The following is a 12,621-nucleotide window of genomic DNA, read 5'->3' as shown; positions in this document are numbered from 1 at the left end:
GTGAAGGCAACCTTCCAAATACAAGAATATAAACCCACTGCAGTATTGTCTTCCTGAGTTTTTAGACAGATACCTAACTCCACTGCCTCTGTGGCTTCTCATAGCTCTGACAAGCAGCTAAATGAAACTAAGATTGTCACTGCTGCTATTCAGGAACTTGTGGGCAGTAACATGAAAAACTATACAGATGCATACAGTCCAGTTTCACATTCTTAATGTTTAGGAAAGCTCTAAGTGGAGTTTGGAAAAGAGGAGACTAAGGGAGGATATGATAGAGGTATATGAAATCATGAGCGATGTTGAGAAAGTGGATAAGGAAAAGTCATTTACTTATTCCCATAATATAAGAACTAGGGGGTCACCAAAAGAAATTAATAGGCAGCAGGTTTAAAACAAATAAAAGGAAGTTCTTCACGCAGCGCACAGTCAACTTGTGGAACTCCTTACCTGAGGAGGTTGTGAAGGCTAGGACTATAACAGTGTTTAAAAGAGAACTGGATAAATTCATGGTTAAGTCCATAAATGGCTATTAGCCAGGATGGGTAAAGAATGGTGTCCCTAGCCTCTGTTTGTCAGAGGATGGAGATGGATGGCAGGAGAGAGATCACTTGATCATCACCTGTTAGGTTCACTCCCTCTGGGGCACCTGGCATTGGCCACTGTCGGTAGACAGATACTGGGCTAGATGGACCTTTGGTCTGACCCGGTACGGCCGTTCTTATGTTCTTAAGTGACAGCATAGGCAGATATTGGAAACTACATTAATGGAACTAAAAACCCAAAATATGAGGCTGGAAAAACAACAGAGTAGCAAAAAAGCTCTGTCCTATCCTTCCTCACAGGAGACTTTATAGAGGGAAAAGAAAGCTCAGGCAGGGGCAAAGGAGCTAAATGGCGATAGAGATTCAAAGGTATCAAACACACACATTATACAATATATTTTACCAATAACTAACATTGTTCAAAGTATCTAACAATGAATTGCAAAGACTTCTTACCTCGCCAAATGCACCTCTTCCAATTACTTTTATAATTTCAAAGTCATCTCGATGAAGTTGCATTTCCTTCACCAATTGTGTAAATGGTTTTGCTGTTAAAAAAGTAAAAATTAAAATTAACATATGGAAGTATAGTTTTTCCTAATATCCAAGCTAGACCTCTCCCACTGCAATTTGAGACCATTGCTCCTTGTTCTGTCATCTGCCATCACTGGAAACAGATGAGCTACATCCCCCCTCACTCTTCTCTTCTGCAGACTTAGGGCTTGTCTAAAATTACCAGGGGATTGAAGCATGGCAATTAAGGCATCATTGGCCAATTTAGTGGGTCTAGTGAAGACCCACTAAATCGACCCTAGATCGCTCTCCCATCGAATTCTGTATGCCACCTGAACGAGAAGCACTAGGGGAGTCAATGGGAGAGCATCTCCCGTTGACATAGCATAGTGTGGACCCCGTGGTAAGTAGATCTAAGTACGTCAACTTCAGCTACATTATTTGCGTAGCTGAAGTTGCATAACTTGGATCCATCTCCCCCCGTAGTGTAGACAAGGCCTAAATAAGCCCAGTTCCCTCAGCCTCTCCTCATAAGTCATGTGCCCCAGCCCCCTAATCTTTTTCGTTGCCCTCCACTGGACTCTCTCCAATTTGTACACATCCTTTCTGTAGTGGGGGGGCCTCAAAATTGGACAATACTCCAGATGTGGCCTCACCAGTGTTGAATAGAGGGTAATCACCCTTTCCTCGATCTGCTGGCAATGCTCCTACTAATACAGCCCAATATGCCGTTAGCCTTCTTGGCAACAAGGGCACACTGTTGACTCATATCCAGCTTCTAATCCACTGTAACCCGTAGGTACTTTTCTGCAGAACTGCTGCCTAGCCACTCAGTCCCTAGTCTGTAGCAGTGCATGGGATTCTTCTGTCCTAAGTGCAGGACTCTGCACTTGTCCTTGCTGAATCCTTTTGGCCAAATTCTCCAATTTGTCTAGGTCATTCTGGACCCTATCCCTACCCTGCAGTGTATCTACCTCTTCCCTCAGTTTAGTGTCATCCACAAACTTGCTGAAAGTGCAATCCATCCCATCATCCAGATCATTAATGACTATGTTGAACAAAACCTGCCCCAGGACCAAACCCTGGGGCACTCCGCTTGATACCGGCTGCCAACTAGACATCAAGCCATTGATCACTACCCACTGAGCTCGATGATCTAGCCAGCTTTCTATCCACCTTATAGTCCATTCATCCAATCCATACTTTTTTAATATGCTGGCATGAATACTGTCGGAAACCTATCAAAAACTTTGCTAAAGTCAAGGTATATCATGTCCACTGCTTTGCCCATATCCACAGAGCCAGTTATCTCATCATAGAAGGCAATCAGGTTGGTCAGGCATGACTTGCCCTTGGTGAATCCATGTTGACTGTTCCTGATCACCTTCCTCTCCTCCAAGTGCTTCAAAATGGATTCCTTGAGGACCTGCTTCATGATTTTTCCAGGGACTGAGGTGAAGTTGACCGATCTGTAGTTCCCCAGATTTCCCTTCTTCCTTTTTTTTTTTATTTTTTTTTTATTTTTATTTTTTTTTTTAAATGGGCACTATATTTGCCTTCTTCCAATCATCTGGGACCTGCCCTGATCACCACGAGTTTTCAAAGATAATGGCCAATGGCTCTGAAATCACATCAGCCAACTCCCTCAGCACCCTCAGATGCATTAGATCTGGATCCATGAACTTGTGCATGTCCAGCTTTTCTAAATAGTCCTTAACCTGTTCTTTCACCACTGAAGGCTGCTCACCCCCTCCGCATACTGTGCTGCCCAGTGCAGCAGTCTGGGAGCTGACCTTTTCTGTGAAGACTGAGGCAAAAAAGGATTGAGTACTTCAGCTTTTTCCACATCATCTGTCCTAGGCTGCCTCCCCCACTCAGTAAGGGTCCCACACTTTCCTTGACCTTCTTGTTGCTAACATACTTTGCTCTATTATAACCATTTAATCAGATATTTCTTGGATTGTGCAAAAAGGAAATGTAGCTTGAATAAATGAAATGCACCTTCAGATGCTGTGAACATGGGGGTGTGGTTTAAGTTATTCAGAATTGGTAAATTCCTAAGTAGATTCAAAATAGCAACTTTTGAGAACTGATTCAGCAATGTACACCACACAAATATTAGCAGCAAACTAAAATGTAATTTTTTTTTAAATTACTAATCTAATTTTAACAATCACAGCAAATCCATCTAAAGAATTTTTCCACGTTTTCAGTTGAAAAATATATTTCCATTTTCTCCTTTACACAAACTATGGTAGAGTATTGTGAGAAAATTAAAATTCATGTCACAGAAAGTATAGGTTTGATACAGAAAGTAGGTGCATATCTAAAACAAGGATCTTGTAACAAAGTTTCAGAAGCAATATTCAATTTACAATAGTAACACCCAACAGCCTGATTTGGCTGAACTTAGCCTCACCTGCCTGCTTCTTCACAACACTCCTTATACCATCCACCTACGTTTATTTCTCTAAGTGTGCTTGGCACTGTGAAAGACAAGTAGAACACCCTTTTCCAGAGGAGTTTATAGAAAGAAATAGGATACAAATCAGAGAGATACACCAGGCAATACAAAGGGTGTTTCCATCTTTGAGCCTTTCGTTGATGTATGGTAGGGGCAGGGAGGGGAGTGTTTCTGAAGGGGAAGGATGAAGAGGATAAGGAAACATTTTTACTTAAACTCCCTTAACTTTTCTTCATTCTTGCCCTCACTGCACCCTTTCAAAAAGAAACAACATTCCTGTGATATTGCTAATAGTACAGTACTCAGACAGGTTTAACAAGTTACTGTATATATACATGTATCCAGGTATTGAAAAATGTATCCACCATCTGGGAGCTTGAGACCAGCTTACTATTCAGGGTGCAAAATACCTGCTCCTCCTCATTCCCTCTTGCCAATCTACTCCTCCTGCAATTTAAAGAAATAAACCTGCACTGTATTTAATTGTATAATGCCAATCAGACCTCCAATATATTTTACAAAGTGTAACTTTCTTTTATTTCTTTCCTGACTTCACTCTACTTTTGTTTTTTTCTTTCCAATCATAGAATGTGGTATATCTTTTACTGTGATTTTATCTTGTCTTTTCTCTTCCTCTACCCCATATATCACTTTCCCTATATTGTGTCCTCTGCTGCCCACTCCCATATCTCCCCCTTATTTTCTGACTGTCCAATCTCCCCCTCAGCTCACCTCTCATATACACAAACACCCTAATTCTGCTTTTCTGATTGACCCAACAATGTTTTTCATACACCATGCCCTGTCCTCCATCCACTCAATCATATACTGTATAAGTCTTGAAAAAAATGCATCAGACAGCTAGAGCCAAAGCACTAATCTAAAGCACTAGACAGCGAATCATGTAAGGAAAAATAATTGTTAGGGGACAAATAAATCACATGGGAGACGGAAACACGTAACAGTAAGTGGGAAAATAGCAGATGCGTCAGATTTTTTACTTGGGGTTGGCTCATGGAGTTTCACAGATAAAGTGCACTGCATAAGAAGCCTTTCATCACTTTCACTTTATTCAATGGCAGCGGTGCTCAATGGAGAAATGTATAAATTGTAAAAAGATTTATCTTCTTCTCTGTCTCAGAGCCCAAGTTTTTATCTTTAAGTTTGTTTTGGAAAAAGGAACAATTATAATGGGACCAGGAACAAGATGATGTAGACAGGTCTGTGACTATAGGAAGCAATAATATGGCATTCCTGGCTGCACGGCTATGCCTATACTACGAGGCTTTTAGCGACACAGCTGTTTAGCTGCTGCTTGGGGCCAGGAGAGAGCTCTCCTGCTTACAAAACACTTCCACGACCCACGAGTGGCAGCGGCTTTGTAAGCGCTGTTCACACCAAAGCTTTTCAATCGGTAAAACTTTTGTGGTTCGGTAAAAGTTTTGCCGACGAAGTGCCAAGGTAGACAAACCCTAGGAAAACCTAAAAGGCATAAAGACTGTTCTCATGAGTTTGATGCAACCTCACAATGCTTAATCAATATGGACACCACACACACACACACACCAGTTTGTGAACATGTAACTTAACACAAGAAGAAAGACTGAACAAGAATGTCTGCATTAATTATAATTAAGTGCTAGACAGAGAAAATTTTGACACCTACTAGCTTGAGGTAACTATAGAAGGAAGAAACTTCCACTCCAATCCTGATCAGATTCTAGACATCAGCTTTCTCCAACATGGCTGCTGAAGAATGGTGGCAGGCTGTTCCGTTTTTCATATCTGCTTTTGGCTAGTCAATATCCAATGCCTTTGGAACTCACTATCAATTGCCATTGAATGGGGAAGCCCCCTAGCTCTCCAGTCTCTACACCTCATAAAATAAAGAGCCTCCCCATTCGCCTCAATTCTTGCCTGTCTGCTTGTAAAAAAGGCCTTCCTCCACACTTCCTCTTCTCTATTATCCATATTTTGGGGAGAAAAGATGTGGGGGAGGGGGGAGGGAGAAGGGGAAGGGAAAAATGTACCCTCCATAAGAGATCTACCTACTTGTACTGCTGACAGTTTAGAAGGATTCTCAGTTGTCTTCCCATAAGACACCAAGCAGCAATTATAGGGCCAGAAAAGACTTCCAAGCATATAGTGGGGAGCACTTTCCAAAGGTACAGTGACAGTATGATCAGCTATAAGAGTTTTATGTCCACCTGTTCTATTCTGCACAGCATTTGTGAAGGCAAGGTGCTTAACAGACTGAACTGAGGCGGCCTGCGAGCCTTGCTGCAAACCACACACAGCACCACAGAGTGATGCTGTGATTGCTGGGGATGCCGCCTGCACCAAGTGTGCAAGCCAAATCAAAGATGCTTTGTATTCAGATTTCACAAAACACAGAGTGGAATGGAGGTTGACTGAAGCCTGAAAGAGGCACAGTGAAATATTAGCATTTGATGCTTATTGTTTCTTTAGCTGCTGGTGGTGGTGGTTGGAGGCGGCGAAATGGATCTGCCCTCCTATAACAGTGTTTACATTTATCACGGCTTCATATTTGTGATTTTTGGTGCAGACATTATGAGCAGAACTAGTCTTTTTTCTATTAGCTTTTTATTTATTTTTTAAATATACAGATATAGAGAAAATAAACTATACATCAGCTTCCCATAATATATTAACCATTTGCTACCTAGCTTTAGTGATACTTGAAACATGGCTATAATATGGTTAAAATAGAAATCTATTTGTATAAAATATTACACAATGTACAAAAACAAAATTTATCAAAACCTAACTAATTCAAGTATAATTTAAAAATAAAGAATAGACGCAAAATTCAGGAGGGGTGTAGAGACAGGGAGGGAAGGAAGTGGTCAGAGAGGAGGGACAGACAAGGAGTCATCCCCTGGATTTAATAAGATCATTCAGATGCTTCCAGAAAAGCATGCCATACCTGAGAATTTCTCTTTGGTATTTCTGTTACAGTATACAATTCGTTCCATGGTGGCCAAGCTTAGGAGGCGTATAGTCCTAAATTGGTCGGCCGTTTTTGGGATGTCCATTTTTATAGTACTAGTCTTTTAGCAATTAGTGCTCTGGTAAGCCAAAGTTTTTCAAATTTATTCAGCTTCCAATTAACATCCATTAGGTTTAAAATTACATGTTTAGCTTGTATCACAATTTTATTTAATAGGAAAATATTAACTGCAATTAAGTTCTACCCAAAACATACTGTTATAGGAACATTCCCAGAGCACATGGGTTAAGCTGGCGCTGTGACTCAGCAGGAGCTAGCATTTATCTGATTTAGTGGCACCTGTTTTGAATAGTCAGAGAGGGGTCCAATGATTTTCTGCTGGATTAATCTTAAATGGAGGCCCAAGGAACAGGACAGATCTTGAGGGTAAACCCAAGCATGCTTGATCTGTAAACATGAAGAAAAATGCTAAAAAACAACTTTAAACACTCCAAACATACAGGCCTGCTGAAATAGGTAATGATGCAAAACACCATATAAAAACAAAGGCATGGTTTCTGAACCACAGGGACAGGACGCAACTGGCCTAGGATTTCTTTGTCTGGCTGTTCGACGGGGTAGAGTGTGTCACGGGAATACATAAGAGGAAGCAGGTGTATATCAGGCAGTCCATTACGGGCTACTACTATCACACCACTATGCTGAGGAGCTGGTAACTGATGAACAAGTACAGGGGCCTATGAATAGGACAATACAAGTTGCCTTTGGCCCGGCACGCACTTCCTCAGAAGTTTACAGTGAACTCTTGTTCTTGCTGCTATATTTGGCTACCACGATAGATATAGTCTGCCATTGTTTGAGTCTTCTTCATTAAGTCGACATTCAAAAAAAGTTCAGTTTATTTTTCACAAAGTAACTGTTAGCATCCCTTTGTAGGGCCCTCTGAAGGCAGACACGCAAATCTTCTCTTGTTCTTCCAGTTTCAGGCTGGTTAAGCATTCTGTGTTCCAGCAAACCTGCTCCCTCTCCTGCTTTGTGATACTGCATTATTTCCTAGTCATAACCCTCTTGCAGAAGCAGTCACTGAAATGTAAAATAAGGAGGGGTTAATAGGTTTATTCATTGTACAGGCATCCATATCACAGAATATGGTAAAAGTTATTTAATTCTGAATTTCAGTGGTTTATTAGGCATTCTGTCCTTAGATGTGAAGTAGTAAGGATATAAATCTAAATGTCTTCCAAATTTAAACTGACTTTTGGTGAAAGTGGTTCAGAGAGGGAACAGGAACAACATAAATTCAGTACAAAGGATCTAACAGGTGAAAGATTTATACAAAAGTTCCAATCAAGGGAAAGGAAGGACCTAAGTAAGCAAGCAGGGGCAAAGATAATAAGTCTGCAGTTAAGCGACTTTCACAGATGGTAACATTGAACACTTAAGGACTGGAAAAGTATAGGGTATGTCTACACAGGGATGAAAGCCCCTTGGCACAGCCATAGCTGGCTTGGGTCAGCTCACTCTGGCTCATGGAGCTAAAAATCGCTGTGTAGACATTCAAGAGTGGGCTGGAATCTGAACTCTGGGACCCTCCACCCTCACAAGGTACCACAAAATGTCTACACAGTAATTTTTCAGCCCCAAAGCCCTAAGCCCCATGAGCCGAGTCAGCTGAACTGGGCCAGCCAGAGGTTTTTTATCCCCATATAGACATACCCATAGTGAGCTCCTGTGTGGGGGAGGGAGTGGGGAAGTTAGATTTACCCAATAAATTTGATTGCCAACTAGAGCATTGGCTTTACCAAAGATATGAGATTACTCAAGAGAACCAGGGAAAAATTATAGCTCAAGTAGTATGTTCTCTGCTAGACTGATGACACAGCCTTGTTGGCTGGCAGCGAGGTTGGACAAAACCATTATTCCACCCCACTCTGCCTGTGGTTGATGCTGACCAGTGTGCTATCAAAAAAATGCTTATGCTGGTGTTTCAAGCAGAATGACCTGTAATCACAACTAGATAACAGCAGACATCTAAACAGATGCACTAGTCTCCGGTACAGGCTGACAGCTTCTGTGTAGTATACATGCCTAGGGGAGGGAAGACATGGCATCTAATACATATCTTATTGCAATTCAATAACCTTGTTTTGACTTTTTCCTATACTTAATCATAGATAAGTACTGTCTGAAATTTGGGGGGATAAGGGAGAGGGGAAGAAGGGCAAATGAGAAAGCTGCCAAACCTGAAGTGTCAAAAAGAAAAAAAAAGTTGCCACGTACACTGTTGCAGTGCCATGAATTTGGAGGGGGAGGATGCTTATGTCCTCTTATGAAGATGCATCCCACAGTAATGGTGACATTTATTAGGACCTCCAGCACAAAAGCATGAAAGAGCATCAGTAATAATAAGAATAGATAATATACCTTGTGTGGGAGTCCTCATCTTCTCCTGAACTTGCTCATCAGTAATCTCTAGAGTCCAAGATCCTGTGAGGAGGTCTCATGATTCTGGAAGAGTCAAAAGGCATCTCCAGGTCCTGGTTCACCTCTGTGTTTCATATGGTTCTGAAAAGCAGCATTCTCCTCCCTCTATCTTGGTTCCTCAACAACCCGGTGCCAGATGCTTCCTAGAAGCTGTGACCCTAAGAACGCCTCAACGCCAGCTGACAAAGGGTATATTGTTCTGTAACAGCAACTCTTGGCAGGCCTGACAAATTCACTACATCCAGCACACCACTTTCATAATATTTATCCATAAAGAAAATAATGTAAGGTCTCTAATAAAAGCTTATGTCATACTGATCCTCATAAACATTGCATGCTGTATGTACGGATAATATTTAAGGAATTGTGTATATGCACTGAAAGTACATTTTAAAGTCAGTCCCCAATCAAAGAGAAAAAACAGGTTTATTCCAGATAGGAGTTAGAATGTATCTTGGTTCCCATGTAAAGTAAGCATGGTAAATCAACACAATGGGAGCCCAATTCACATATTTAGTCAACAAGGGGATGGGATGACATCAAAGATTAAACCACAGGGGGTTGTCCTGTCTCTGGGGGGAGGGGAAGAAGAGCTTTGAAGAATATAAAGAGATTACAAAGAGATGTTTTGTTATCCATTCACTGAGGAAAACCTCTGATGGAGGGGCATGCTTCATGAACACTTGGATCCCAGTTTATCTGAAACCACATAGTTCTGCAAAAGACTGACCCTTTGGGGGGAAAATCTACTTTATTATATAGGAAAGATAGCCATTGATAAGTACAGATCCAGCTTCGCATTTTATGATTTTGTTTATATGTAATCATTTGGTTTTCATTACTATCCTGACTCTGTATCTCTTCAATCTTAAACTTTAACAAACTTATGATTGTTTTCACTATTAATATCTCTCAGTGCTGTGATGTTATCTAGAAGCAGACTTCCAGCTGAACCAAACAAACTTGTGTGTACGTCCTCCCCTTGCGTGAGTGTCCTGTGATTAAGGGCTGGACACGACAGGTGGAATTCTTCTGTGGGACTTGGGATGCCCCTACTGGTAAACTGCAAGGCAAAGTTAGGGCTGACAGAGCCCCAAGATTGTTTGAATGGCCAACAGATCAGTTAAACACCAGCAAGTCTTCCTCTCATTGGAGGCAAGGGGAAACAACTGACTCACAGTCCTGGGTATGCCAAGAAAGCATCACAGAAGGATCTTCACTGATAAAAGTGTAATAATGCAGTCCCATCCCAGCATAAAGGGGCAGATTTTCCTCCCTGTCACAAAGCAAATGATGGCATCCAATGAGTTCTTATATTTCATCTTCAGCCCTTTTACTTTCTCCTAGCATTTTTTCCCTGATAGAGTAAGGGCTTGGCTACACTTGAGAGTTGCAGCGCTGGGAGTTACAGCGCTGGTCGTACAGCTGTGTAGGGAAAGCGCTGGTGTGTGGCCACACTCACAGCTACCAGCGCTGCAGTGTGGCCACATTTGCAGCATTTGCAGCGCTGTTGGGAGTGATGCATTATGGGCAGCTATCCCAGCGTTCAAGCGGCTGCAACGTGCTTTTCAAAAGAGGGGGGTGGGGTGGAGTGTCACAGGGAGCGGGGGAGAGAGAGAGAGAGGGGGGGGGATTTTTGGAGCCGACACTGTGTATCATATCAGCTCCCTGCCTTGCAAAATCAGAAAATTTTCCCGACCCCTTACTCTTAATTGCAAACAGCCTGCAGACCAGATAAGCAGCTTCTCCAACAGACTCCCTTTCTCTCCCTCCCCCCGCTGTTTCTCTCGTCAAAAGTAAACACACAAAAGCAAACAGATTGATCACAGCAAACAGGAGCTGTGTTTGTTTTTTAGATAAGCAGCTCCCGGAGCCCCGAGTTCACAACAAAACAAAGGGAGTAATTTAGTTAAAAGCATTCTGGGATAGCTCCTAATACCCTGGAGGCCAATAACAGCGCTGGTGTGTGGCCACACCTGACGAGCAGCGCTGCATCACCAGCGCTGCACTCGTTACACCTCAAGCAGACCAGGTGTACAGCCAGCGCTGCAGCCAGGGAGTTGCAGCGCTGGATGTGCCTTGCAGGTATGGACAGTTACTAAGTTGCAGCGCTGGAAAGCCTCCACCAGCGCTGCAACTCTCAAGTGTAGCCAAGCCCTAATTCCCAGCTGACAACGGCATTTGCAAATCAAGTCAGAGACCAGGATGTTCTGGAATACAGATCTGACCCGGGACTAAGTCTCTGCCATCTCAGATATGGGCAACAGCTTAACGTCTGACTGTAGCCAACTTATGCCACATTTGAAAAAGTGGCAGCTTCTTGTCATGTTTCTTTGTGATTAGAAGCAGCCTGCAACACAATCTAAGATAACATACCATTATTTGTACAAGATTTCTGGAAAACTTGGCCCTGTGTCAGAAGTACAGACAAATTCAATCCAAAATGTCACCTACACCAGTGGTTCTCAAACTAGGGCTGCCGCTCGTTCAGGGAAAGCCCCTGGCGGGCCAGGCTGGTTTGTTTACCTGCCGCGTCTGCAGGTTCAGCCGATCGCGGCTCCACTGGCTGCAGTTCGCCGCTCCAGGCCAATGGGGGCTGAAGGAAGTGGTGTGGGCCGAACAACCTGCTGGCCGCCCTCCCTGCAGCCCCCATTGGCCTGGAGCAGTGAACCGTGGCCAGTGGGAGCCGCGATCAGCTGAACCTGCAGACACGGCAGGTAAACAAACCAGCCTGGCCCGCCAGGGGCTTTCCCTGAACAAGTGGTGGCCCTAGTTTGAGAACCACTGACCTACACAGTGACAAATGCACTGTGAGACAGTAGTAAGTTCAGAAGACGTCAATTAAAGTGCAACAATCTTTCAAAGACTGCTCCATGCTAATGGATGAGTCTGTAGAGTTCCAGGTAGTAGAATATCAATGATTCAACCCCTTTCATTCTATTAAAAGGAAACTGCCAATAGGACTAAAAATCCACCCACTTCACAATTACATGATTATGTTCTAAAAAAGCAAGGTGAATTATAGCTTTCTGTTGAGTAGTGTTAAGAATTATGAATGTTTAAAAACAAATTTGGAGTTTTCATTCTTTTTCAGGCGGACTCAAAATTGTGTGCTTTTCTAAATCTGGCCATTTCTGACTCAGGACAAATTTAAATTTAAATGTCCTCTACTTTAAAATTACTGAACTAATTTTCTTTGAGCTTCAGTTGATTTGTAGGTCTTACTGCAAGCTAAAAATTTTGCCTACACTGACGACCATATGCTATAACTCAGAGGTGGGCAAAGTAGGGCCCGCAGGCCACATGCGGCCCCCGCAGGACCGTTCTGCCTGGCCTCTGAGCTCCTGGCCTGGGAGGCTCGCCCACGGCCTCTCCCACACGGTCCTCTCTTCATCGCAGCCTCAGCTCACTGCGCCATAGGCACAATGCTCTGGGCGGCAGGGACGCAAGCTTCTGGGGTTGCACAGCTGCAGAGCCCGGCCTGACTCGGTGCTCTGTGCTGCGCAGTGTGTGGCTGGCTCCAGCCAGGTGGCGCAGCTGCTTGTCCTGGTGCAGCTGCACCACCAGCCACTGGTGCTCCAGGCAGCGCGGTAAGGGGGCAGGGAGTCGGGGAGGAGGTTGGATAGAGGGCAGAGGAGTTTGGGGGT

General features: G+C 43.2%; 1 protein-coding gene across 3 annotated transcripts in view; it reads right to left on the bottom strand.

Annotated features, from left to right (window-relative positions):
- CDC42BPB (CDC42 binding protein kinase beta) overlaps positions 1 to 12,621 on the bottom strand; it is a 121,302-nt gene that overhangs the window by 86,315 nt on the left and 22,366 nt on the right. For all 3 annotated transcript variants that reach the window (XM_045013795.1, XM_045013796.1, XM_045013794.1), the window contains exon 2: positions 999 to 1,090. In XM_045013795.1, the coding sequence (XP_044869730.1) occupies positions 999 to 1,090 (92 nt within the window). The remainder of the gene's footprint in view (positions 1 to 998; positions 1,091 to 12,621) is intronic.

Source organism: Mauremys mutica, chromosome 4 (genome assembly GCF_020497125.1).
Source record: "Mauremys mutica isolate MM-2020 ecotype Southern chromosome 4, ASM2049712v1, whole genome shotgun sequence".
Classification (NCBI taxonomy): Eukaryota; Metazoa; Chordata; order Testudines; family Geoemydidae; genus Mauremys; species Mauremys mutica.
Note: the sequence above shows the minus strand (reverse complement) of the source record. Positions and strands in the feature narration are given on the sequence as shown.